Raw genomic sequence first — 24,652 nt, 5'->3', positions numbered from 1 at the left:
AGACTAGCTACAGCCTACACACAGACTAGCTACAGCCTACACACAGACTAGCTACAGCCTACACACACACACACACACAGACTAGCTACAGCCTACACACACACACACAGACCAGCTACAGCCTACACACACACACAGAGACCAGCTACAGCCTACACACACACACACACAGACTAGCTACAGCCTACACACACACACACACACACACACACACACACACACACACACACACACACACACACACACACACACACACACACACACACACACACACACACACACACACACCACACACACACACACACACAGACTAGCTCCAGCCTACACACACACACAGACTAGCTCCAGCCTACACACACACACAGACTAGCTCCAGCCTACACACACACACAGACTAGCTCCAGCCTACACACACACACAGACTAGCTCCAGCCTACACACACACACAGACTAGCTCCAGCCTACACACACACACAGACTAGCTCCAGCCTACACACACACACAGACTAGCTCCAGCCTACACACACACACAGACTAGCTCCAGCCTACACACACACACAGACTAGCTCCAGCCTACACACACACACAGACTAGCTCCAGCCTACACACACACAGACTAGCTCCAGCCTACACACACACAGACTAGCTCCAGCCTACACACACACAGACTAGCTCCAGCCTACACACACACAGACTAGCTCCAGCCTACACACACAGACTAGCTCCAGCCTACACACACAGACTAGCTCCAGCCTACACACACAGACTAGCTCCAGCCTACACAGAGAGAAGCAGACATGGGTTAGCAGAGTGTTGTGTGCTGTACTCCTCCTGTGAGCTGTACCATCTTCTGCATGGTGTCTCAGCCCAGTCGGTGTGCAGTCTGTCTGTCTGGCCAGGGATTTGTCAGCTCTGGGCTCCTGTAGACCCGGAGCGGAGCAGTATGCCTATCTAAAGAGTGGCAGGCCAGGCAGACCCCTGATAAGAACAATCCAACCCGTTTTTTAATAACGGCTGTCCGCTTCCATTTCCCTCTGCCAGCTGTGACGCAGACTGCGTGACCAACCCACAGAAACGCATGCGCATGGCAAACGCGCGCACAAACACACACGATAGGAGAGCTTCTGACTAGGCCCAAGACTAGGCCTATCCATCATAATTCTATCCATCAAAGGTTCAACTTTCTGTACAATATTTATCTGAACATAAGCTTTACTTCTGTCTTTGAGCATGTTAAGAGTCTGATGTATACCTACATGTATTATTTCACTCCCCCTGTCTCTCCCCATTCTAGCCTCCCCCTCCTGTCTCTACCCATTCCAGCCTCCCCCTCCTGTCTCTACCCAGTCCAGCCTCACTCCCCCTGTCTCTACCCAGTCCAGGCTCACTCCCCGTCTCTACCCAGTCCAGCCTCACCCCTCCTGTCTCTACCCATTCCAGCCTCACTCCCCCTGTCTCTACCCATTCCAGCCTCCCCCTCCTGTCTCTCCCCATTCCAGCCTCACCCTCCTGTCTCTACCCATTCCAGCCTCCCCCTCCTGTCTCTACCCAGTCCAGCCCCACCCCTCCTGTCTCTACCCATTCCAGCCTCACCCTCCTGTCTCTACCCATTCCAGCCTCCCCCTCCTGTCTCTACCCAGTCCAGCCTCCCCCTCCTGTCTCTACCCAGTCCAGCCTCCCCCTCCTGTCTCTACCCAGTCCAGCCTCACCCCTCCTGTCTCTACCCAGTCCAGCCTCCCCCTCCTGTCTCTACCCATTCCAGCCTCCCCCTCCTGTCTCTACCCATTCCAGCCTCCCCCCTCCTGTCTCTACCCAGTCCAGCCTCACCCCTCCTGTCTCTACCCATTCCAGCCTCCCCCTCCTGTCTCTACCCAGTCCAGCCTCCCCCTCCTGTCTCTACCCAGTCCAGCCTCCCCCTCCTGTCTCTACCCAGTCCAGCCTCACCCCTCCTGTCTCTACCCAGTCCAGCCTCACCCTCCTGTCTCTACCCATTCCAGCCTCCCCCTCCTGTCTCTACCCATTCCAGCCTCCCCCCTCCTGTCTCTACCCAGTCCAGCCTCACCCCTCCTGTCTCTACCCAGTCCAGCCTCCCCCTCCTGTCTCTCCCCAGTCCAGCCTCCCCCCTCCTGTCTCTACCCAGTCCAGCCTCACCCCTCCTGTCTCTACCCATTCCAGCCTCACCCCTCCTGTCTCTACCCATTCCAGCCTCACCCCTCCTGTCTCTCTCGATCTCTACTCATTCCTTACTCAGTCCTCCAGCCTCCTGTCTCTACCCATTCCAGCCTCCCCCTCCTGTCTCTACCCAGTCCAGCCTCACCCCTCCTGTCTCTCTCGATCTCTACTCATTCCTTACTCAGTCCTCCAGTCTCCTGTCTCTACCCATTCCAGCCTCCCCCTCCTGTCTCTACCCAGTCCAGCCTCACCCTCCTGTCTCTACCCAGTCCAGCCTCACCCCTCCTGTCTCTACCCATTCCAGCCTCCCCCTCCTGTCTCTACCCAGTCCAGCCTCACCCCTCCTGTCTCTCTCGATCTCTACTCATTCCTTACTCAGTCCTCCAGTCTCCTGTCTCTACCCATTCCAGCCTCCCCCTCCTGTCTCTACCCAGTCCAGCCTCACCCCTCCTGTCTCTCCCCATTCCAGCCTCCCCCTCCTGTCTCTACCCAGTCCAGCCTCCCCCTCCTGTCTCTACCCAGTCCAGCCTCCCCCTCCTGTCTCTACCCAGTCCAGCCTCCCCCTCCTGTCTCTACCCAGTCCAGCCTCACCCCTCCTGTCTCTACCCATTCCAGCCTCCCCCTCCTGTCTCTCTCGATCTCTACTCATTCCTTACTCAGTCCTCCAGCCTCCTGTCTCTACCCATTCCATCCTCCCCCTCCAGCCTCACTCCTCCTGTCTCTCTCGATCTCTACTCATTCCTTACTCAGTCCTCCAGCCTCCTGTCTCTACCCATTCCAGCCTCCCCCTCCAGCCTCACTCCTCCTGTCTCTCTCGATCTCTACTCATTCCTTACTCAGTCCTCCAGCCTCCTGTCTCTACCCATTCCAGCCTCCCCCTCCAGCCTCACTCCTCCTGTCTCTCTCTATCTCTACTCATTCCTTACTCAGTCCTCCAGCCTCCTGTCTCTACCCATTCCAGTCTCACTCTTCTCTCAGGGGAAGAAGACAGGAAGCTGCTATGGGGATATTTATAGTAACCTCCTAGTCATGCATGCTGTATCTCCTCTCTCCTGGAGAATGGAGGCTTGGCTACCGTACTCTAACAGCAGGCAGGCATGGAGAGAGGAGAAAGGGGGGGAAGAGGACATGTGATAGAGCAACAGCAAGAGAGAAAGAAGCAAAGAAAAGAAAGCGGGAAGTGAGAGACCGAGAGAAAGAAGTGGTTTGGAAGTAATGTGCTGGTATGTAATTGTATTAATTGCACATTCCTCTGCATATGAAGACATTTTATAGCCTATATAATGTGACATCACGAGCAAACAAAGGCTAGGCCTAGTCTATTGAATCAAATGATAATGTTGCCATAGAAAAGAGATTGTGCACTTTACTTCATACTTGTAGAAAATGGTGATGATTTCAGCTCCACAAAAGACCGTTCCAGAGACACAACATCTACTACTTCAGAGTTGGCCTGCAGTAGTAGGAAGGTACAACAGATATGTGATAGGAGTTGGCCTGCAGTAGTAGGAAGGTACAACAGATATGTGATAGGAGTTGGCCTGCAGTAGTAGGAAGGTACAACAGATATGTGATAGGAGTTGACGAGGACAGCAATCAAAGACTGAGTGAAATGGATTCCAGACAAACAGACAATGCACATGATCAATGAACAAAACAACTGAAAAGTCCAGTGTTCCATCCTCTGTGATTGGCTCAATATGAAGAGCATTTCCACGTCATGCTGAGAAACTAAACTAAAATCTAATTCCCCCCCCCAAAAAAAATACATTTATTAAAACCAGGAATGACAAAATCAAACAACTCAAGGGGATAAAATGCAAAAGACCTCCTGAATTATTAATTGTGGCAGGTAAAAACATTTTGGCAAAGATTGGGGGAAAGAATGGAACGGAGACAAGAAATATGCTAATGAGGAAGAAGAAAGCAGCTTGGCAGTACAGCCCTGTCCCAGGTGGACCTGCTTATCTAGGAGGAATAACACTTAACACTACCCAGGCCCAAATCCTCAACTGAAAAACACTATTAACACTACCCAGGCCCAAATCCTCAACTGAAAAACACTATTAACACTACCCAGGCCCAAATCCTCAACTGAAAAACACTATTAACACTACCCAGGCCCAAATCCTCAACTGAAAAACACTATTAACACTACCCAGGCCCAAATCCTCAACTGAAAAACACTATTAACACTACCCAGGCCCAAATCCTCAACTGAAAAACACTATTAACACTACCCAGGCCCAAATCCTCAACTGAAAAACACTATTAACACTACCCAGGCCCAAATCCTCAACTGAAAAACACTATTAACACTACCCAGGCCCAAATCCTCAACTGAAAAACACTATTAACACTACCCAGGCCCAAATCCTCAACTGAAAAACACTATTAACACTACCCAGGCCCAAATCCTCAACTGAAAAACACTATTAACACTACCCAGGCCCAAATCCTCAACTGAAAAACACTATTAACACTACCCAGGCCCAAATCCTCAACTGAAAAACACTATTAACACTACCCAGGCCCAAATCCTCAACTGAAAAACACTATTAACACTACCCAGGCCCAAATCCTCAACTGAAAAACACTATTAACACTACCCAGGCCCAAATCCTCAACTGAAAAACACTATTAACACTACCCAGGCCCAAATCCTCAACTGAAAAACACTATTAACACTACCCAGGCCCAAATCCTCAACTGAAAAACACTATTAACACTACCCAGGCCCAAATCCTCAACTGAAAAACACTATTAACACTACCCAGGCCCAAATCCTCAACTGAAAAACACTATTAACACTACTCAGGCCCAAATCCTCAACTGAAAGCCTCTTAGTGATGTCTTTCCATCAGGAGACGGGAGTGAGAGAGAGAGGGAGAGAGAGAGTGTGAGAGAGAGAGAGAGAGAGAGAGAGAGAGAGAGTGAGAGAGAGAGAGAGAGAGTGAGAGTGAGAGAGAGTGAGAGAGAGTGAGAGAGAGTGAGAGAGAGTGAGAGAGAGTGAGAGAGTGAGAGAGAGTGAGAGAGAGTGAGAGAGAGTGAGAGGAGACGGGAGTGAGAGAGAGAGAGTGAGAGTGAGAGAGAGAGAGCAGACGGGAGTGAGAGAGAGTGAGAGAGAGAAAGAGAGAGAACAGACGGGAGAGAGAGAGAGAGAGAGAGAGAGAGAGAGAGAGAAGAGTGCAGATGGGAGTGAGAGTGAGAGGGAGTGCAGACGGAAGTGAGAGTGAGAGGGAGAGGAGACGGGAGTGAGAGTGAGAGAGAGAGAGAGAGAGAGAGAGAGAGAGGAGTGCAGACGGGAGTGAGAGAGAGGAGTGCAAGTGAGAGAGAGGAGAGAGAGAGAGAGGGGCCTGACTGGCTGAGCCTAAATGAGCTAAAGGCTGTTTTGGTGGTTTCAGTCTCTCTTCCCGGACAACACCTGCTCCCCCTCTGACTGAGTCAGGCAGGGTCAACGTGGTGTAGTCTGCTGTGCTGAGCCCTGAGGCAACCAGCCTCCCCAGTCCAATCTCTTCCCTCTCCTCTCATCCTCCATAGGGGCAGCAACTCACAGAAAGGTCACTTGCCAACGGCTAATTAGCACAATGCTAACAGCCTGCCTCACCTATCAGGTCTGTTCATTAAAATCAGCCAACGCTGACTAACTTATTTTGTTGACCTCAGAAAGTTACAGCTAGAATTCTTTTTTTATTTTACCTTTATTTAACAAGGCAAGTCAGTTAAGAACAAATTCTTATTTTCAATGACAGCCTAGGAACCCCTGAACTGCCTTGTTCAGGGGCAGAACGACAGAGTTTTACCTTGTCAGCTCGGGGATTCGATCTTGCAACCTATCGGTTACTAGTCCAACGCTCTAACCACTAGGCTGGCTACCTGCCGACATATTATCAAATGTCAACTAAATCTGCTTTAGTCCATTAAAATGAGGTGTGGCTTGTAGTTGTTTTCTGTAGAGACCAAAAGTAAATGCATGACAGGCTATTCATCATAATAAACTCTCTGGTATGTAGAATGAGGACAACACACTGTACTGGTAACACGTGTATACAACTCATTGCGGATTTATTCATTCCTTGTGGTATTATCTTTCTAGAATGTTTTAAAATGTTCTCTCTGCATATTTGGAAAGGGCCCGTAAGTTCAGCATTTCACTGTTAGTCTATACCTGTTGTTTACAAAGCATGTGACAAAATTAGATTTGACACACAGAACAGCTAATGTCAACATGCAGGTTTGGTATGTGTGAATGTGCATAGTTAGAGAGCTGTATGAATGGCCCTGGTTAGATAGATGTCTACTCTGACTTCAGATACATTCCTTGGTAAAAAGTCAAAGACACTGAATATCAAAACACATTAGTAAAATTGTGACAAGTTGTAACAAGGGTTTGTTTAGATAAACATGTGGATGCAATAGAAGATACATTAGGACTGGTAACCGCCAGGGACCTCTTGATACAATATAATGATGATACTTAGTGGCCGATACGATATGTATTGTGATTCTCATAATTCTATTGTATTACGATCCGATACTGCAATTCTAAACATATTGCTCACTATGTCTGTTGCAGAGAGATGAGAGAGACTGAGAAAATACGTTTTGATCAGACATGGAAATAAAAGTTTTGAAAACTTGTTGGCTCACTGTTGAAAAAGGAGAACAAGCTATAGGTTGAAAAATACCTGAGTTTTGGCGCAAGTACAGCCGACTAGCGCTAGCTAACGCCACCTAGCAACAACAAAAAGTCGAAGTATCGATATAATATCTTCCAAAATAATATTGCGATATGTAACTATCGAATTTTCCTCCATCACGCCCCCGACACAATGATTTGAGGTTAACAAGACAAATGCCTCCCACTCCTCCCTAAGCATATGGAAACAAGACAAAATGATACGCTGCGGTTTCCAATTCAATTCTAATGATAGGAAGCACAACTCTATAGACATGTTCCATATTCAATTCTAATGATAGGAAGCACAACTCTATAGACATGTTCCATATTCAATTCTAATGATAGGAAGCACAACTCTATAAACAACATGTTCCATATTCAATTCTAATGATAGGTAGCACAACTCTATAGACAACATGTTCCATATTCAATTCTAATGATAGGTAGCACAACTCTACAGACATGTTCCATATTCAATTCTAATGATAGGTAGCACAACTCTACAGACATGTTCCATATTCAATTCTAATGATAGGTAGCACAACTCTATAGACAACATGTTAAATATTCAATTCTAATGATAGGTAGCACAACTCTATAGACATGTTCCATATTCAATTCTAATGATAGGTAGCACAACTCTATAAACAACATGTTCCATATTCAATTCTAATGATAGGAAGCACAACTCTATAGACATGTTCCATATTCAATTCTAATGATAGGTAGCACAACTCTATAGACAACATGTTCCATATTCAATTCTAATGATAGGAAGCACAACTCTATAGACATGTTCCATATTCAATTCTAATGATAGGTAGCACAACTCTATAGACAACATGTTCCATATTCAATTCTAATGATAGGTAGCACAACTCTATAGACATGTTCCATATTCAATTCTAATGATAGGTAGCACAACTCTATAGACAACATGTTCCATATTAAATTCTAATGATAGGTAGCACAACTCTATAGACAACATGTTCCATATTAAATTCTAATGATAGGTAGCACAACTCTATAGACAACATGTTCCATATTCAATTCTAATGATAGGAAGCACAACTCTATAGACAACATGTTCCATATTCAATTCTAATGATAGGTAGCACAACTCTACAGACAACATGTTCCATATTCAATTCTAATGATAGGAAGCACAACTCTATAGACAACATGTTCCATATTAAATTCTAATGATAGGTAGCACAACTCTATAGACAACATGTTCCATATTAAATTCTAATGATAGGTAGCACAACTCTATAGACAACATGTTCCATATTAAATTCTAATGATAGGTAGCACAACTCTATAGACAACATGTTCCATATTCAATTCTAATGATAGGAAGCACAACTCTATAGACAACATGTTCCATATTCAATTCTAATGATAGGTAGCACAACTCTATAGACATGTTCCATATTCAATTCCATTTGGAGCTTGTGAGTGTTCTTTTCACTCTCTGTTCATTTCATTTGACTGTGAAGATTGAATCAAGGCAGACATCTGAATAATCAAGGAAGGAGGACACTCATATAAACATTTAGTATAGCAGAGACGGGAGGAAAGGAACTGGATATTCAAGGAGCCAAAATATCATCATCATCAGTCACGGCTTGACAAAACACACAGTCTGTTCTGCTGGGAAACACAGTACCAGGCCTGGTCTTTACAGACGGTCTGTTCTGCTGGGAAACACAGTACCGGGCCTGGTCTTTACAGACGGTCTGTTATGCTGAGAAACACAGAACCAGGCCTGGTCTTTACAGACGGTCTGTTCTGCTGGGAAACACAGAACCAGGCCTGGTCTTTACAGACTGCCTGTTCTGCTGGGAAACACAGTACCGGGCCTGGTATTTACAGACTGCCTGTTCTGCTGGGGAACATAGTAACCAGGCCTGGTATTTACAGACTGCCTGTTCTGCTGGGGAACACAGTACCGGGCCTGGTCTTTACAGACTGCGGTCTAGTTCAAACAGAGCAGATGGACTCTCCCCTACACTTATCATGTGCATATGACAAATAAACTGCTGTCATTCTTTGCTAGAAAGCGACAGTAAATTCAGAGAGTAAATGGAGGGCTGTCAGGCCTATATTCTATGTGGCGGTGCAGTCCTCATTTAGCCTACAGTATAAAATCACAGTAGATCATTTGTTCAGCTGAAAAAGATAGCAGCAGCACATTTCCTGAGTCTAAAAATACTGAGATGGAAAGATAAACAATGAGAGTAGCTAGTAGAGACATGACCATTTACTGGAGTCAAACACTGGCTCTGTTTATTACCCCCCTCCCTGAATTCAACTAGAACTCAATCTACAGCGATAAGCATCAACCCCGGGGTCAATCCAAAGCTATGGGAATAGCAGCAGACATATTTATCTGTCAGGACCATCCTGATTCAGGAAGCTCAGAGAAGTGCCTGAAGAACTGCCAATGATTGGATGTGCACAGATCTGACTGGCAACCTTCCAGACCACAGAGTGTTGACTGGCGTCCAGACAGACGTTCAGGCTTAACACAAAGGAGAGATGTGGTAGTCAGAGGTCTGGCTCCTATTCAGATGTTTACAGCTCATCTGTTACATAACCAAGGCTGAAAGACAGAGGTCAGCATCTGTTCTGGAGAACACTTGTTAATTAGGATGCGTGTACATGTCTGCGTGTGTGTCTGCGGGACTCACTCTTTGCAGGCGTTGGAGACGTGGGTGGGTACAGTGTATTTACAGTCCATGATCATGGTGAGGGTCTCGCTGTCGTTGGCCTCCTGGAAGGGGGGCTGTCCACACACCAGCATGAACAGGATCACACCAAGACTCCAGATATCTAATAGGAGGAAGAGGAGAAAGAGAGGGAGAGAGAAGGTGAATGGATCATTCTGCTACACTATAACCTGGCTGGGTACTGTAGAACCATCTGTAGGTTCAGAGCACTGTGTTCTGTCAGCCCTGGGATTCTGCTGGCCTGGGCTAAACAGTCTGGATTCCCCCTGCTGCAACTACCTTGGTGATTCAAAATCAAATTGTAGTGTGTGTGTGTGTGTGTGTGTGTGTGTGTGTGTGTGTGTGTGTAGGGAATTAACCACGCAGACCCCAAACACCCCAGCTCAACCTTCACATCACACCACTGTGGTTACCCACTCCAACTTTCATACCACCCCAACAGATCCACAGATGATGAAAATCTCCATTGCACTCCACACTGCCCTTCCCCACCTGGACAAAAGGAACACCTATGTGAGAATGCTATTCATTGACAACAGCTCAGCGTTCAACACCATAGTGCCCTCAAAGCTCGTCAATAAGCTAAGGACCCTGGGACTAAACACCAACTGCAACCCGGACTTCCTGACGGGCCGCCCCCAGGTGGTAAGGGTAGGTAACAACACATCCACCACGATGATCCTCAACACGGGGGCCCCTCAGGGGTGCGTGCTCAGCCCGCTCCTGTACTCCCTGTTCACTCATGACTGCGTGGCTGTGCACAACTCCAACACCATCATTACATTTTCCGATCACAACAGTGGTAGGCCTGATCACCGACAACAATGAGACAGCCTATAGGGAGGAGGTCAGAGACCTGGCCGTGTGGTGCCAGGACAACAACCTCTCCCTCAACTTGATCAATACAAAGGAGATGATTGTGGACTACAGGGAAAAAAAGAGGACCGAGCACGCCCACATTCTCATTGACGGGGCTGTAGTGGAGCAGGTTGAGAGCTTCAAGTTCCTTGGTGTCCACATCACCAACAAAATAACATGGTCCAAGCACACCAAGACAGTCGTGAAGAGGCCATGACAAAACCTATTCCCCCTCAGGAGACTGAAAAGATTTGGCATGGGTCCTCAGATCCTCAAAACTGTTCTCTCTGCTACCGCACGGCAAGCGGTACCGGAGCGCCAAGTCTAGGTCCAAGAGGCTTCTAAAGAGCTTCTACACCCAAGCCATAAGACTCCTGAAGATCTAGTCAAATGGCTACCCAGACTATTTGCAGTGCACCCCCCCCCCACCCCACCACTGCTACTCTGTTGTCATCTATGCATAGTCACTTTAATAACTCTACCTACATGTACATATTACCTAAAATAACCGGTGCCCACACACATTGACTGTGTACCGGTACCCCCCCTGTATATAATCTCCACACTGACTGTGTACCGGTACCCCCCTGTATATAGTCTCCACATTGACTCTGTACCGGTACCCCCCTGTATATAGTCTCCACATTGACTGTGTACCGGTACCCCCCTGTATATAGTCTCCACATTGACTCTGTACCGGTACCTCCTGTATATAGTCTCACTATTGTTATTCACTGCTGCTCTTTAATTACTTGTATCTCTTATTCTTTTTAACTGCATTGTTGGTTAGGGGCTGGTTAGTAAGTATTTCACTGTAAGATCTACACCTATGGTATTCGGCGCATATGACTAATAAAATGTGATCACTAGCTAAATAAACCTGAACTAGAGTTCCAGATGTGTTGTCAGCTCTGCTAGGCAGCAGTAAACGTAGAGATGGCTTTCCAAATGACACTAGTCCCTATATAGTGTACTACTTTTGACCAGAGCCCTAGTCCCTATATAGTGTACTACTTTTGACTAGGGCCCATAGGGACTTCTGAAATCCGCCTGTCATAGCTGATACTGAAGTCAGTTATTTAAGTGCAGCTGAGATTCAGCCCGACTCGGAATAAGGAATTCATTATTACATAAACACATACTCTATCTTTAATGCCCAGCTTGTCTCAGAATTAGTCAGTCAGATACTTGCAAAAAGCACTTAAAAACACAGATTACAATGAGGATTTTAAATAATTCTCATTAAGCCTAGATGCCCTCAAAAACTGAACTAAGTCGCAGCGTATAACCCAGCCCTCATTGCACAAACAATGCCAGTTAAAGATACAAAAATATCTGTAGCTAGCCCACAAAACACTTTCAAATCCTCCTGGGGTCCAACAACCTGTTCATCGGAGGATTTGAAAGTGTCATGTAAAGGAACGGTTAACTAGGTCCCAGGATGTAGGAATGTTGCAGAGGTCCATGTGCCACTGAGGGTTGACTGCCCAACAGTAAAAGGTGTCAGAGGCTACTTGTAGTTGTGTATCTGCTGGATCGTTCAAATCTCCTGTTGATGTCTGATGCCTGCAGCTCCAGGGAGGAAGGTGAAACTAGTCCACAGGGCTCCTCCTTATTTCTCAATGAGATGAGGGCCTGCCTCCCTGTTAAAGCTGTGGTCATATTATTACTGCTGCCTCTAGAGGGGCATCCAGGAGCTCCTATTCCACCTCAGCAAGCTGGAGGGAAGGAAGAGATGGGAGGGAAGGACGACCGGAAGGAGGAGACCGACGTACGGACGGTCGGAGACGAGGGATACAGTCTGCAGTAGCCATGATGCACATCAAGCCTCCATCCCCACCACTTGCAGATCTGCCACAAGCTTGGCTGATGAAATATTACCATGGTGTTTTAAGGGGAAGGTCCCCACGATGTCAATGAGTACTCCGTGTTCCAATGGCATCCTGTGTCAACAAATCCTAAATCAAAACGCTGCTTTGGGGTTCTCACAATGAGGAGGACTTGCTACATGGCAGCTAGTGTGCTTCATTCGACAGTGGAAACCTAATGTTGCAGGTGTAAAATAAAACACCTGATCCCCTAAATACTGGTACCGACAAATAAATAAAATAAAAAATATATAGATATTTTTTTAAACTGCTGAGAGGTTATCTTCTGCACTGTTCAACCAATCTAGTAAAATGTGGAGGAGTTAAGATGGACAGACGTCGCTGGCTGTCTTTTCCATTTCCCATGAACAGCAGAACATCTAGTTGTTGGGGACTGGGCGGAGCCTAGACGGTGGTGGTGTTGGCTCCCCATCCTCTAATAGGCTGGTGTACTACTCTCTCTCCCTCTCTGCACTGACTGGGAATCAGCGCAGGCTCTCTGTATGCCACCAAGACTCACTAGCGGGCCAGTTTAAAGACCCCGTCCCAGCAAACCAGGCTGCTAGTTTGAGTGCAGTAAAATGTTTTTGCTCAAAACGTCAACACTTTTTTTTTACCAAGGATATCATTTTACAGATTTAAAAAAAATACCAAATCTGACAATAGCCTATATGCTAACCTAGCTTCAGCATCTCTCTGTCATTCTGCATGCAACCCACTCACCTGTGATTACATTTACTGTATAGTGAGAGAGAAAAAACAACCCTGACCCTTCTGGGGGCCTTGATGCCTCTGCCATGTTTATTTCTCAGTATATATATATTATATATATATATATATATATACACATACATATATACACATATACATTCATACATACACACACACACACACACATATATATCAGTCAGATATATATATATATATATATATCGTGAGATGCGAGAACAGTAGCAACAGTGATGAGCTCCAATAGGTTTTGCAGGAAAGCAATGCATTGCAATCAGGAGGCCCATTGCTTCATTACAGCAAATAGAACACAACGTTCTAAAACCGTGCTTGGCTTCACATCATGCCAATCACACATGCAGTCAACTTTATTTTCCCATCATCAAAAAGAGAATATTTCCATGCTGTGACCCAGATCAGACATCCTGAGCCCAGACAGAGCCCTGTACAGAAATAACTCCCTGCAACTCTCCCATCTCTGACCGTGGAGGAGCGCCAGATTCAATCTAACCTGCTGTGCCACTGTTTATACTGCCTGTCTACAAACTAGCTAGGACCCGCAGGAAGGCGCACACATTATTTTACCAAAAACTGTAGGTATCAGTACCTGTAGGAAGAGTACCTGGTATTTCCACAGTAACCAAAACCCTTCTGTGAATTTATTTTGACCATGGGGGAAAAAAGCTAGTTCTATGTTTAGGCTACACACTATTGTATAAATACTGCAATACGGGTTCAACTGAATGGAGTTAGGTAGAAGGTTGTGTTTTAACTAGGGCTGGGCGATATATCGATATAAAAAATATATCGATATATTTTAAATGTGATATGAAATTAGACCATTTCGCATATATCGATATAGTTCAAATTTGCGCTTTGATCCTTGCTCCAAGCAAGCTGCAGACCCGGAGCTCTCTGCGCTGCTCCCCGCCCCTCTTTCATTCACAGAGGGGGGAGGGGAGGGGAGGGGAGGGGAGGGGAGGGGCAGGAACAGACACTTCAACAAACATGGAGGAAGCAACAGCGTCTGCGGAGCGTTTTGAGGAGGAATTGGTTAGTAAAAGAAAAAGCATTGGCTCAGTAATTTGGAGATGGTTCGGATTCAAAGTATCAGATGAGCAACAAAATCCCGTTATATGTAGGCAGTGCCATAAAAAAGTTACAGCCAGGGGTGGAAGCACTACAAATCTTTTTCACCACCTAAAACAGTGGCACAAACTGCAATACGAAGAGTGTGTGAAACTGCGCGCTGCAGAAGCCCCAGCCGCAAGCCGTCGACAACCCGAAAAAGCTCCAGCCCCGAAACAAAGCTCACTGCAAACTTCATTTTCCCGCATTGTGCCTAATGTCTACCTCAAGACAGCATTACTGTTTATCAAAGTAAAAAAAGAGGGGGGAAATGTTTATTGAGTTGATAGTCTGTTTCTTGTGCAACTGGTTGAGGCTGTTCAGATAAGAAATTGAGTTAACAAAAAGCAAATGGTAATCTCAGGCTGATGTTTAAAAAACATTTCCTCAAACTGAGCACTTTATTTTGTTCTTTATTTATATATAATTGCTGCCCTTACTAGGGTTTGTCATATTTTATTATTTTGTAATGTTCGTTATTTGCATCTGTGGATTTGTTAGAAAGGAGAAGAAATCTGTAATTTGATTTTAATAAGCCATTTAAAGTTGTCAAACTAAAAAAAAAAATGGACTTTTCTCAAATATATAATATTTATTTCAGAAAAATATATTTTTTATTTATTTAAATGTGCACCTTATGGAGCTTTGATTTCCAAAAAGGTACTCCTGTTGTTCTACAGTGTTTATGTTTACATGTTGTTGTTATTTGAACAGCTGAGCATTTAATCTGAACCAGGTGAAGAGCCCTGTTTATTATTTATTCATTTGATTTTTCAACTGTTCACTGAAATAGCCGCTTTCAATAAAACTACTTGAGACATGTCATATCTGGCTTTGACTGAACATTTGCTCTCACTTTGTGGAAAAAATATCGGGATATATCTTATATCGATATTCAGCCTAAATATATCGGGATATGACTTTTGGTCCATATCGCCCAGCCCTAGTTTTAACTTCCCTAAGTCAGCATTTACTGTCTGTCTGCTACACATGCACACAAGGTGTCAACTGGAAGAACACTTTAGATTCAGTAGCACCCCTTCCCCTTCACTTCAAGACCAGTGACCCTGCTAGAAATGGACAAATCTAGAGCTGTTTCTGGCCCAGGTCTCTTACTGAGACACTCGAAGTCAGCCACAGCCTGTCCCTGCCACAATACCTCTCCTTGTCGTCTCCACTGTTTCCATATCAGGCTTCGGTCTCAAAAATAGCCATTCTAACACAGCCCTGTCTAAGGGGACTGTTGACATTAAACTCTAAAGAACAGGCCTAGTTGAATGTAGGCGGTCTGAAGAGGCAGTGGGATTTTCAGTATTTGCATCTTGTCTTAGCCTAAGTATTGTCAATCAATAACCTTGAGAATTGTGCAAATATCCCCAGTCAGACAATCATTCAGTGTTAACAAGTGGCTCATTTTTATAGTGGCAGCAAGGTATGTGGACCTGTCCTTTAACACTGAAATAGGATACAGCGCTGCTGTATTGTGAAGCTCCTTATCAATGATTTGTTCAAGTAGAGCAATGGTTCCAACTCCGGTCCTCCAGTACCTCCAACAGAACACATTGTTGTTGTAGCCCAGACAAACACACCTGATTCACCTACTTGAGGGCCTGATGATTAGTGACAAGTTGAATCAGGTGTGTTTGTCCGGGGCTACAATAACAAATGTTTACTGTTGGGGATACTCGAGGACCGGGGTTGGGAACAACCTTCACATTTTTTACGGTCCTGAGCAAATTTCAGGTCTGCTGAGCGCAAACTTGAACATTGTGAAAATTCTGTGCAACTTCCAGCACGCGCTAACTGTGACACTGAGGCTGTCTCCACTTTAAGTTACAGTTTTAACAGTGGCCAAGTAGGCTACTGTGGTTATGTGATCATAATGTAGGCCTATCAGAGTGGCCTACCATCAGAAACAATGGAGAAAGTGCATCCTATAACATTTTAACATGGAAATAGCTGCTCTATCATTCAGCCTACAGTAGCAGCCAATGTGTGGTTAAATGTAGACCTACATTCCATGAGGCTTTTGATAAAAACATGTAGGGCTTGATATGAACCTGTTTATCCACTTGTCCTTCAGACAAGGAGATTACTGAAAATGTTGTTTGATGCAAGAAACCAGTTTACAAAATAAAATGCATTATTATTCCCATACCATTATTACAGAGAATCAGACACATTATGTTACCCTCTGCCTATTGGCTACTTAGCTTATTGAAGCCTGTCTCAAAATACAACTATGCTCCCGAGTGGTGCAGCAGGCTATGGCACTGCATCTCAGTGCTAGATGTGTCACTACAGAACCTGGTTCGATTCCAGGCTGTATCACAACTGGCCATGATTGGGATTCCCATAGGGTGGCGCACAATTGGCCCAGCGTCGTCCAGGTTTGGGTTTGGCGGTCATTGTAAATAAGAAATGTGTTCTTAACTGACTTGCCTAGTTAAATAAAATAAATATAAAAATGGAAGACAAAAAAAAAGATAAAATCTTTAAATCCGAGTCGTTATTAAAGATGTCTAGAAATGTACACATTTTGTGCTCGTAGGAAGCAAATCACTCCCCTATTGCTGACTACAAATTCTCCCTAACTGGGCTAATAACTCACTAACTAGCAAAAGATATGAACAAAATGTGCACACGTGGCTATGTGTGTGAGATACGTGGCTGTCTGCATTAATCAGGTTGCTGTTTTTTTGCCTCGCTCATCTGTTACTCTTCATGTCACTCGCAGGAGGCAAACTACACACCCCAATGCCCCTATTAACATATGCAGTTCTTGCTTTGATCTCAAAACAAGCACATCTACTCACGACCACAGTCGTAAACACAGATCCATATATGGCAATGGTCTATTTGCATATAGGCCTACTGCAGATCGGATTGGTTATACCACACCGGTCTGTGTCGAGTACATGCTGAGTTGTGTCCAATAGAATCCTACTCCTACCTACAACAAAATCTCTTGCATAGTTCGTTTTGTTTCATTGAAAGTGGCTAATATTGCGCTGATTCAATCACAATTGCCACAATTAAGGGAAACGTTGATTGCCACAGTAAAGGGAAACGTTGATTGCCACAGTAAAGGGAAACGTTGATTGCCACAGTAAAGGGAAACGTTGGTTGCCACAGTAAAGGGAAACGTTGACAGTGTTAACTCAACAGTAAAAGAGAAACATTGATAGAGTTAACAGGGAAAACTCTAGAAAGTTGAGTGAAGTTCAATCTCGTGCTTGTCACCGTGGGCTGATATTTCTTCAGCGCTCTCCTGCTGCGGGCACACTCACAGCTTAGAGGGAACATTGGTTGGGAACCACTGAAGTAGAACACATTCTCCTCGGTGCTCACAACTCAACTTGTTTATCTCAGGGTCATATGTGCATGTAGAGAGAGACGGGAGTGCAAAACTCAAGATGTGACATCTTTTGAAAATGTAGAAATGAAAAGGGCTGAGTTGCAAGTTCCATGGGGAATTTCCCCCTCTCCTTACATGTCTCTGAAATGACCAAATGATCCCATTGCCATCCCCCCCAGCACCGTACATACATGATGACTGGGATTGTCAGAACACGTCAGAGTCAGAGCTTTGAGGCAGACTAGTAGTAATCTTCACAAGATACACGAAGTAACAGAGCACACTGGATCTAAGATAATACTCAAATGTTTTGTGCCTTCAGTTACTGTATGGCTGTGTGCACACATACACACAGTTGTGGAGTAAAAAGACATGCCCTGGAACATAACCCCACTACTCAGTCTTCAGAGAGACTATATACAATGGATAACTTAAGAGCTCCCACCACCTAGGTTTTTCCACATTTTGATGCATTAAAAGTGGAATTGAAATGTATATAAATAGTGATTTTTGTTTGTCACTGATCAACACAAATTACCCTCAATGTCAAAGTGAAAAGAAAATCAAGTTATTTTTGTAAAAATGTGTATGGTTATATAAAAGTATTCACCCCCTATTATGACAAGCCTAAATAAATACAGGAGTACAAATCTGCTTGACAAATCACATAAGTTGCATGGACTCACTGTGTGCAATAATAGTATTGAACATGATTTTTGACTACCTCATCGCTGTACCCAACACACATAATTATCTGTAAGGTCCCTCAGTTGAGTAGTGCATTTCAAAACACAGATTCAACCAAAGACCAGGGTCCCCCCCCCCAGTGCCTCGCAGAGGGCACTTATTGGTAGATGGGTAAAACAAGCAGACATTGAATATCCATTTGAGCATGGTGAAGTTATTAATTACACTGTAGATGGTGTATCAATACACCCAGTCACTACAAAGACACAGGCGTCCTTCCTAACAGAGAAGCCAGCAGAGGAAGGAAACCGCTTAGGGATTTCACAATGAGGCCAGTGCTGATTTTAAAACATTAACAGATGGCTGTGAATGGTAGAAAACTGAGGATGGATCAACAACATTGTATTTACTCCACAATACTAACCTAAATGATTGAGTGAAAAGGAGGAAGTCTGTACAGAATAAGAAGCATCCAGTTTGCAACAAGGCACTAAACAAGTAATAATGCAAAACATTTGCCAAAAGGAATTTACTTTTTGTTTTGAATGCAGCATGTTGTTTGGGGCAAATCCAACATCACATTCCTGATTATTACTCTCTATATATTTCAAGCATGGTGGTGGCTGCATCGTGTTATGGGTATGCTTGTCATTGGCAAGGACTAGGGATTTTTCAGGAATAAAACCCCCAGAATGTAAATAACTACAGGCAAAATCCTAGAGGAAAACCTGGTTCAGACTGCTTTCCACCAGACAGTGGGAGATGAATTCACCTTACAGCTGGAGAATAACCTAAAACACAAGGCCAAATTTACACTGCTGTTTCTTACCAAGACAGTGAATGTTAACCTGTCTGGGCTAGGGGGCAGTATTTTCACTGCCGGATGAAAAACATACCCAATTTAAACAGGTTACTACTCTGGCCCAGAAACTAGAATATGCATATTATTAGTAGATTTGGATAGAAAACACTGACGTTTCTAAAACTGTTTGAATGGTGTCTGTGAGTATAACAGAACTCATATGGCAGGCAAAAACCTGAGAAAAAGTCAACCAGGAAGTGGAGGATCTGAGAATTGTAGTTCTTTCTAGTCCCTTTCGAAACTACAGTATCTGTGGGGTTACGTTGCACTTCCTAAGGCTTCCATTAGCTGTCAAAAGCCTTCAGAAAGTTGTTTCAGCCTGCTCCTGTTACTGGGCAGATAATAGGAGCTCAGTCACTGAGTGGACTGCCTGGCAACAAACGGATGGATTATGCTCGGTCCCGCGAGCGCACCGTTCCTTATTTTTCTCATTGAATGAATGCGCTATTGTACGGTTGGAATATTATCGCAATTTTACGTTAAAAATACCATAAAGATTGATTTTAAACAGCGTTTGACATGCTTCTAAGTACGGTAATGGAACATTTTGACTTTTCATCTCTGGTACCGTGCTCGCGCATTTTGCCTTTGGATAGTGCTCTGAACGCACAAACAAAACGGAGGTATTTGGACATAAATATGTATTATTTTGAACAAAAACAACATTTCTTGTGGAAGTAGCAGTCCTGGGAGTGCATTCTGACGAAGATCAGCAAAGGTAAGAGAATATTTCTAATACTAATTCTGAGTTTAGGTTGCCCTGAACTTGGAGGGTGTCTGTATAGCTCGCTGTGATGGCTGACCTATGTACTCAGAATATTGAAAAATTTGCTTTCTCCGTAAAGCTATTTTAAAATCTGACAAAGCGGTTGCATCCAGAAGTAGTCCATCTATAATTCTTTAAATAATTGTTATATATTTTGTCAACGTTTATGATGAGTATTTTTGTAAATTTATGTGCACATTCACCGGACGTTTTGGTGGGAATACATTTTAAGAACATGACACACGCGAATGTAAAATGATGTTTATGGATAATAAATATGAACTTTATCGTACAAAACATACTTGTATTGTATAACATAATGTCCTAGGAGTGTCATCTGATGAAGATCGTCAAAGGTTAGTGCTTCATTTAGCTGTGTTTTGGGTTTTATTGACACACGTCCTTGCTTGGAAAATGGCTGTGTGATTATTTTTGTCTATGTACTCTAACATAATCTAATGTTTTGCTTTCGCTGTAAAGCCTTTTTGAAATCGGACAATGTGGTTACATCAAGGAGAAGTGCATCTTTAAAATGGTGTAAAATAGTTGTATGTTTGAGAAAGTTGAATTATGACATTTTGTTGTTTTTGAATTTGCCGCCCTGATATTTCACTGGCTGTGTCCCGCAGGTGGGACGCTAGCGTCCCACGTAGCACATAGAAGTTAATGCATGGCCCAATTACAGTTGACTTAAATCTGCTTTAAAATCTATGTCAAGACTTGAAAATACCTGTCTAGTGATGATCAACAACAAACTTGACAGAGCTTGAAGAATTGAAGTCAAAAAGAATGTACAATCCAGGTATGCAGAGCTCTAAGAGAGACTTAACCCAAAAGATTCACAGCTGCCAAAAGGTGTTTCTAACATGAATTGACTCAGGGGGGTGAATACTTAACTAATCAAGCTATACTGCTCAAAAAAATAAAGGGAACACTTAAACAACACATCCTAGATCTGAATGAAAGAAATAATCTTATTAAATACTTTTTTCTTTACATAGTTGAATATGCTGACAACAAAATCACACAAAAATAATCTATGGAAATCCAATTTATCAACCCATGGAGGTCTGGATTTGGAGTCACACTCAAAATTAAAGTGGAAAACCACACTACAGGCTGATCCAACTTTGATGTAATGTCCTTAAAACAAGTGAAAATGAGGCTAAGTAGTGTGTGTGGCCTCCACGTGCCTGTATGACCTCCCTACAACACCTGGGCATGCTCCATCCGCCAACTCCTGGACAGTCTGTGGTGCAACGTGGCGTTGGTGGATGGAGCGAGACATGATGTCCCAGATGTGCTCAATTGGATTCAGGTCTGGGGAACGGGCGGGCCAGTCCATAGCATCAATGCCTTCCTCTTGCAGGAACTGCTGACACACTCCAGCCACATAAGGTCTAGCATTGTCTTGCATTAGGAGGAACCCAGGGCCAACCGCACCAGCATATGGTCTCACAAGGGGTCTGAGGATCTAATCTCGGTACCTAATGGCAGTCAGGCTACCTCTGGCGAGCACATGGAGGGCTGTGCGGCCCCCCAAAGAAATGCCACCCCACACCATGACTGACCCACCGCCAAACCGGTCATGCTGGAGGATGTTGCAGGCAGCAGAACGTTCTCTACGGCGTCTCCAGACTCTGTCATGTCTGTCACGTGCTCAGTGTGTACCTGCTTTCATCTGTGAAGAGCACAGGGCGCCAGTGGCAAATTTGCCAATCTTGGTGTTCTCTGGCAAATGCCAAACGTCCTGCACGGTGTTGGGCTGTAAGCACAACCCCCACCTGTGGACGTCGGGCCCTCATGGAGTCTGTTTCTGACCGTTTGAGCAGACACATGCACATTTGTGGCCTGCTGGAGGTCATTTTGCAGGGCTCTGGCTGTGCTTCTCCTGCTCCTCCTTGCACAAAGGCGGAGGTAGCGGTCCTGCTGCTGGGTTGTTGCCCTCCTACGGCCTCCTCCACGTCTCCTGATGTACTGGCCTGTCTCCTGGTAGCGCCTCCATGCTCTGGACACTACGCTGACAGACACAGCAAACCTTCTTGCCACAGCTCGCATTGATGTGCCATCCTGGATGAGCTGCACTACCTGAGCCACTTGTGTGGGTTGTAGACTCCGTCTCATGCTACCACTAGAGTGAAAGCACCGCCAGCATTCAAAAGTGACCAAAACATCAGCCAGGAAGCATAGGAACTGAGAAGTGGTCTGTGGTCCCCACCTGCAGAACCACTCCTTTATTGGGGGTGTCTTGCTAATTGCCTATAATTTCCACCTGTTGTCTATTCCATTTGCACAACAGCATGTGAAATTTATTGTCAATCAGTGTTGCTTCCTAAGTGGACAGTTTGATTTCACAGAAGTGTGATTGACTTGGAGTTACATTGTGTTGTTTAAGTGTTCCCTTTATTTTTTTGAGCAGTGTATATTAGTTTGGTGTTTAATTTTTCATATGTTAGAATTTGTCTTCCACATGAGTATTTTATATAGATTGTTGACAAAATGACAATTAAATCCATTTTAATTCCACTTTGTAACAATAAAATGTGAAGAAATCCAAAGGGGATGAATACTTATATGTACTGTACATCTTCCTGGCTCCATTTCAACGTGATGATTGACAAGCAAAAGGATTTAACACAACAAGGCACAGAAAGAGCAGCAGGCAGTGATTATGGGGAGGATTTCTGTGCCAATGTTAATAGGGGCATTGGGGTGTGTAGTTTGCCTCCTGCGAGTGACATGAAGAGTAACAGATGTTGAGAGGAGCGAGGCAAAAAAACCAGAGCAATCTGATTAATGCAGACAGCCACGTATCTCACACACACACACAGAAAGAGAGACACTTATACATCAGTAGTGTTTCAATCTCTGTAAAACATGTAGATAGTGAGTATGATGAGAGCGCAGAGACCCCAGGAGATGTGGAGATCTCTCACCACTTGTCTTGAGAGAGAGCAGAGACCCCAGGAGATGTGGAGATCTCTCACCACTTGTATTGATGAGAGAGAGCAGAGACCCCAGGAGATGTGGGGAGATCACCACTTGTCTTGAGAGAGAGCAGACCCCAGAAGATACGGAGATTAGAGGTCGACCGATTATGATTTTTCAACGCCGATACCGATTAAATTTACATTTTTATTTGTAATAATGATAATTACAACAATACTGAATGAACACTTATTTTAACTTAATATAATACATAAATACTATAAATTTAGCCTCAAATAAATAATGAAACATGTTCAATTTGGTTTAAATAATGCAAAAACAAAGTGTTGGAGAAGAAAGTAAAAGTGCAATATGTGCCATGTAAGAAAGGTAACGTTTAAGTTCCTTGCTCAGAACATGAGAACATATGAAAGCTGGTGGTTCCTTTTAACATGTGTCTTCAATATTCCCAGGTAAGAAGTTTTAGGTTGTAGTTATTATAGGAATTATAGGACTATTTCTCTCTATACGATTTGTATTTCATATACCTTTTTGACTATTGGATGTTCTTATAGGAACTTTAGTATTGCCAGTGTAACAGTATAGCTTCCGTCCCTCTCCTCGCTCCTACCTGGGCTCGAATCAGGAACACATCGACAACAGCCACCCTCGAAGCAGCGTTACCCATGCAGAGCAAGGGGAACAACTACTCCAAGTCTCAGAGCGAGTGACGTTTGAAACGCTATTAGCGCGCACCCGCTAACTAGCTAGCCATTTCACATCGGTTACACCAGCCTAATCTTGGGAGTTGATAGGCTTGAAGTCAAACAGCGCAATGCTTGAAGAATTGCGAAGAGCTGCTGGCAAAACGCACGAAGGTGCTATTTGAATGAATGCTTACGAGCGTTCTGCTGCCTACCATCGCTCAGACTGCTCTATCAAATCATAGACTTAATTATAACATAATAACACACAGAAATACGAGCCTTTGGTCATTAATATGGTCAAATCCGGAAACTATCATTTCGAAAACGAAACGTTTATTATTTCAGTTAGGAATCAATGGACTTCACACAGTCCGCAATGAGCCAGGCGGCCCAAACTGCTGTATATACCCTGACTGCTTGCACGGCATGCTAGAGAAGTGACACAAATTCATGTTAGCAGGCAATATTAACTAAATATGCCTGTTTAAAAATCTATACTTGTGTATAGATTTTAAAGAAAGGCATTGATGTTTATGGTTAGGTACATTGGTGCAACGACAGTGCTTTGTTCGCAAATGCGCTTGTTAAATCATCACCCGTTTGTCGAAGTAGGCTGTGATTCGATGAGAAATTAACAGGCACCGCATCGATTATATGCAACACAGGACACGTTAGATAAACTAGTAATATCATAAACCATGTGTAGTTAACATAATCACTAGTTAAGATTGATCGTTTTTTATAAGATAAGTTTAATGCTAGCTAGCAACTTACCTTGGCTTCTTGCTGCCCTCGCGTAACAAGTAGTCAGCCTGGCAGCCAGTTAACCCCCGTTCCTAGGCAGTCATTGAAAATAAGAATGTGTTCTTAATCTGGCTTGCCTAGTTAAATAAAAGGTGTTAAAAAAAAAAAAAATTATACAAAAATTAAATATACAAAAAAGATATAAAATAAAAAAATATTTAAGTTAAAGCGGCAAATCGGTGGCCAAAAATACAGATTAGCGATTGTTATGAAAACTTGAAATCGGCCCTAATTAAAATCGGCCATTTCGATTAATCGGTTGACCTCTAATGGAGATCTCACTAGTCTTGATGACAGAAAGCAGAGACCCCAGGAGATTACCACTTATCTTGAGCACAAATGTCCCTGGTGTATAACGTGGTGGTTGGTGTT

At 44.0% G+C, this 24,652-nt stretch overlaps 1 protein-coding gene across 48 annotated transcripts in view; it reads right to left on the bottom strand.

The window, feature by feature from the left end:
• Nucleotides 1–24,652, bottom strand: part of LOC106593069 (SNF-related serine/threonine-protein kinase) — a 76,488-nt gene that overhangs the window by 33,334 nt on the left and 18,502 nt on the right. For all 48 annotated transcript variants that reach the window (XM_082975675.1, XM_082975672.1, XM_082975687.1 and 45 more), the window contains exon 3: nt 9,547–9,688. In XM_082975675.1, the coding sequence (XP_082831801.1) occupies nt 9,547–9,688 (142 nt within the window). The remainder of the gene's footprint in view (nt 1–9,546; nt 9,689–24,652) is intronic.

This window comes from Salmo salar, chromosome 05 (assembly GCF_965601325.2).
Source record: "Salmo salar chromosome 05, fSalSal1, whole genome shotgun sequence".
NCBI lineage: Eukaryota > Metazoa > Chordata > Actinopteri > Salmoniformes > Salmonidae > Salmo > Salmo salar.
Note: the sequence above shows the minus strand (reverse complement) of the source record. Positions and strands in the feature narration are given on the sequence as shown.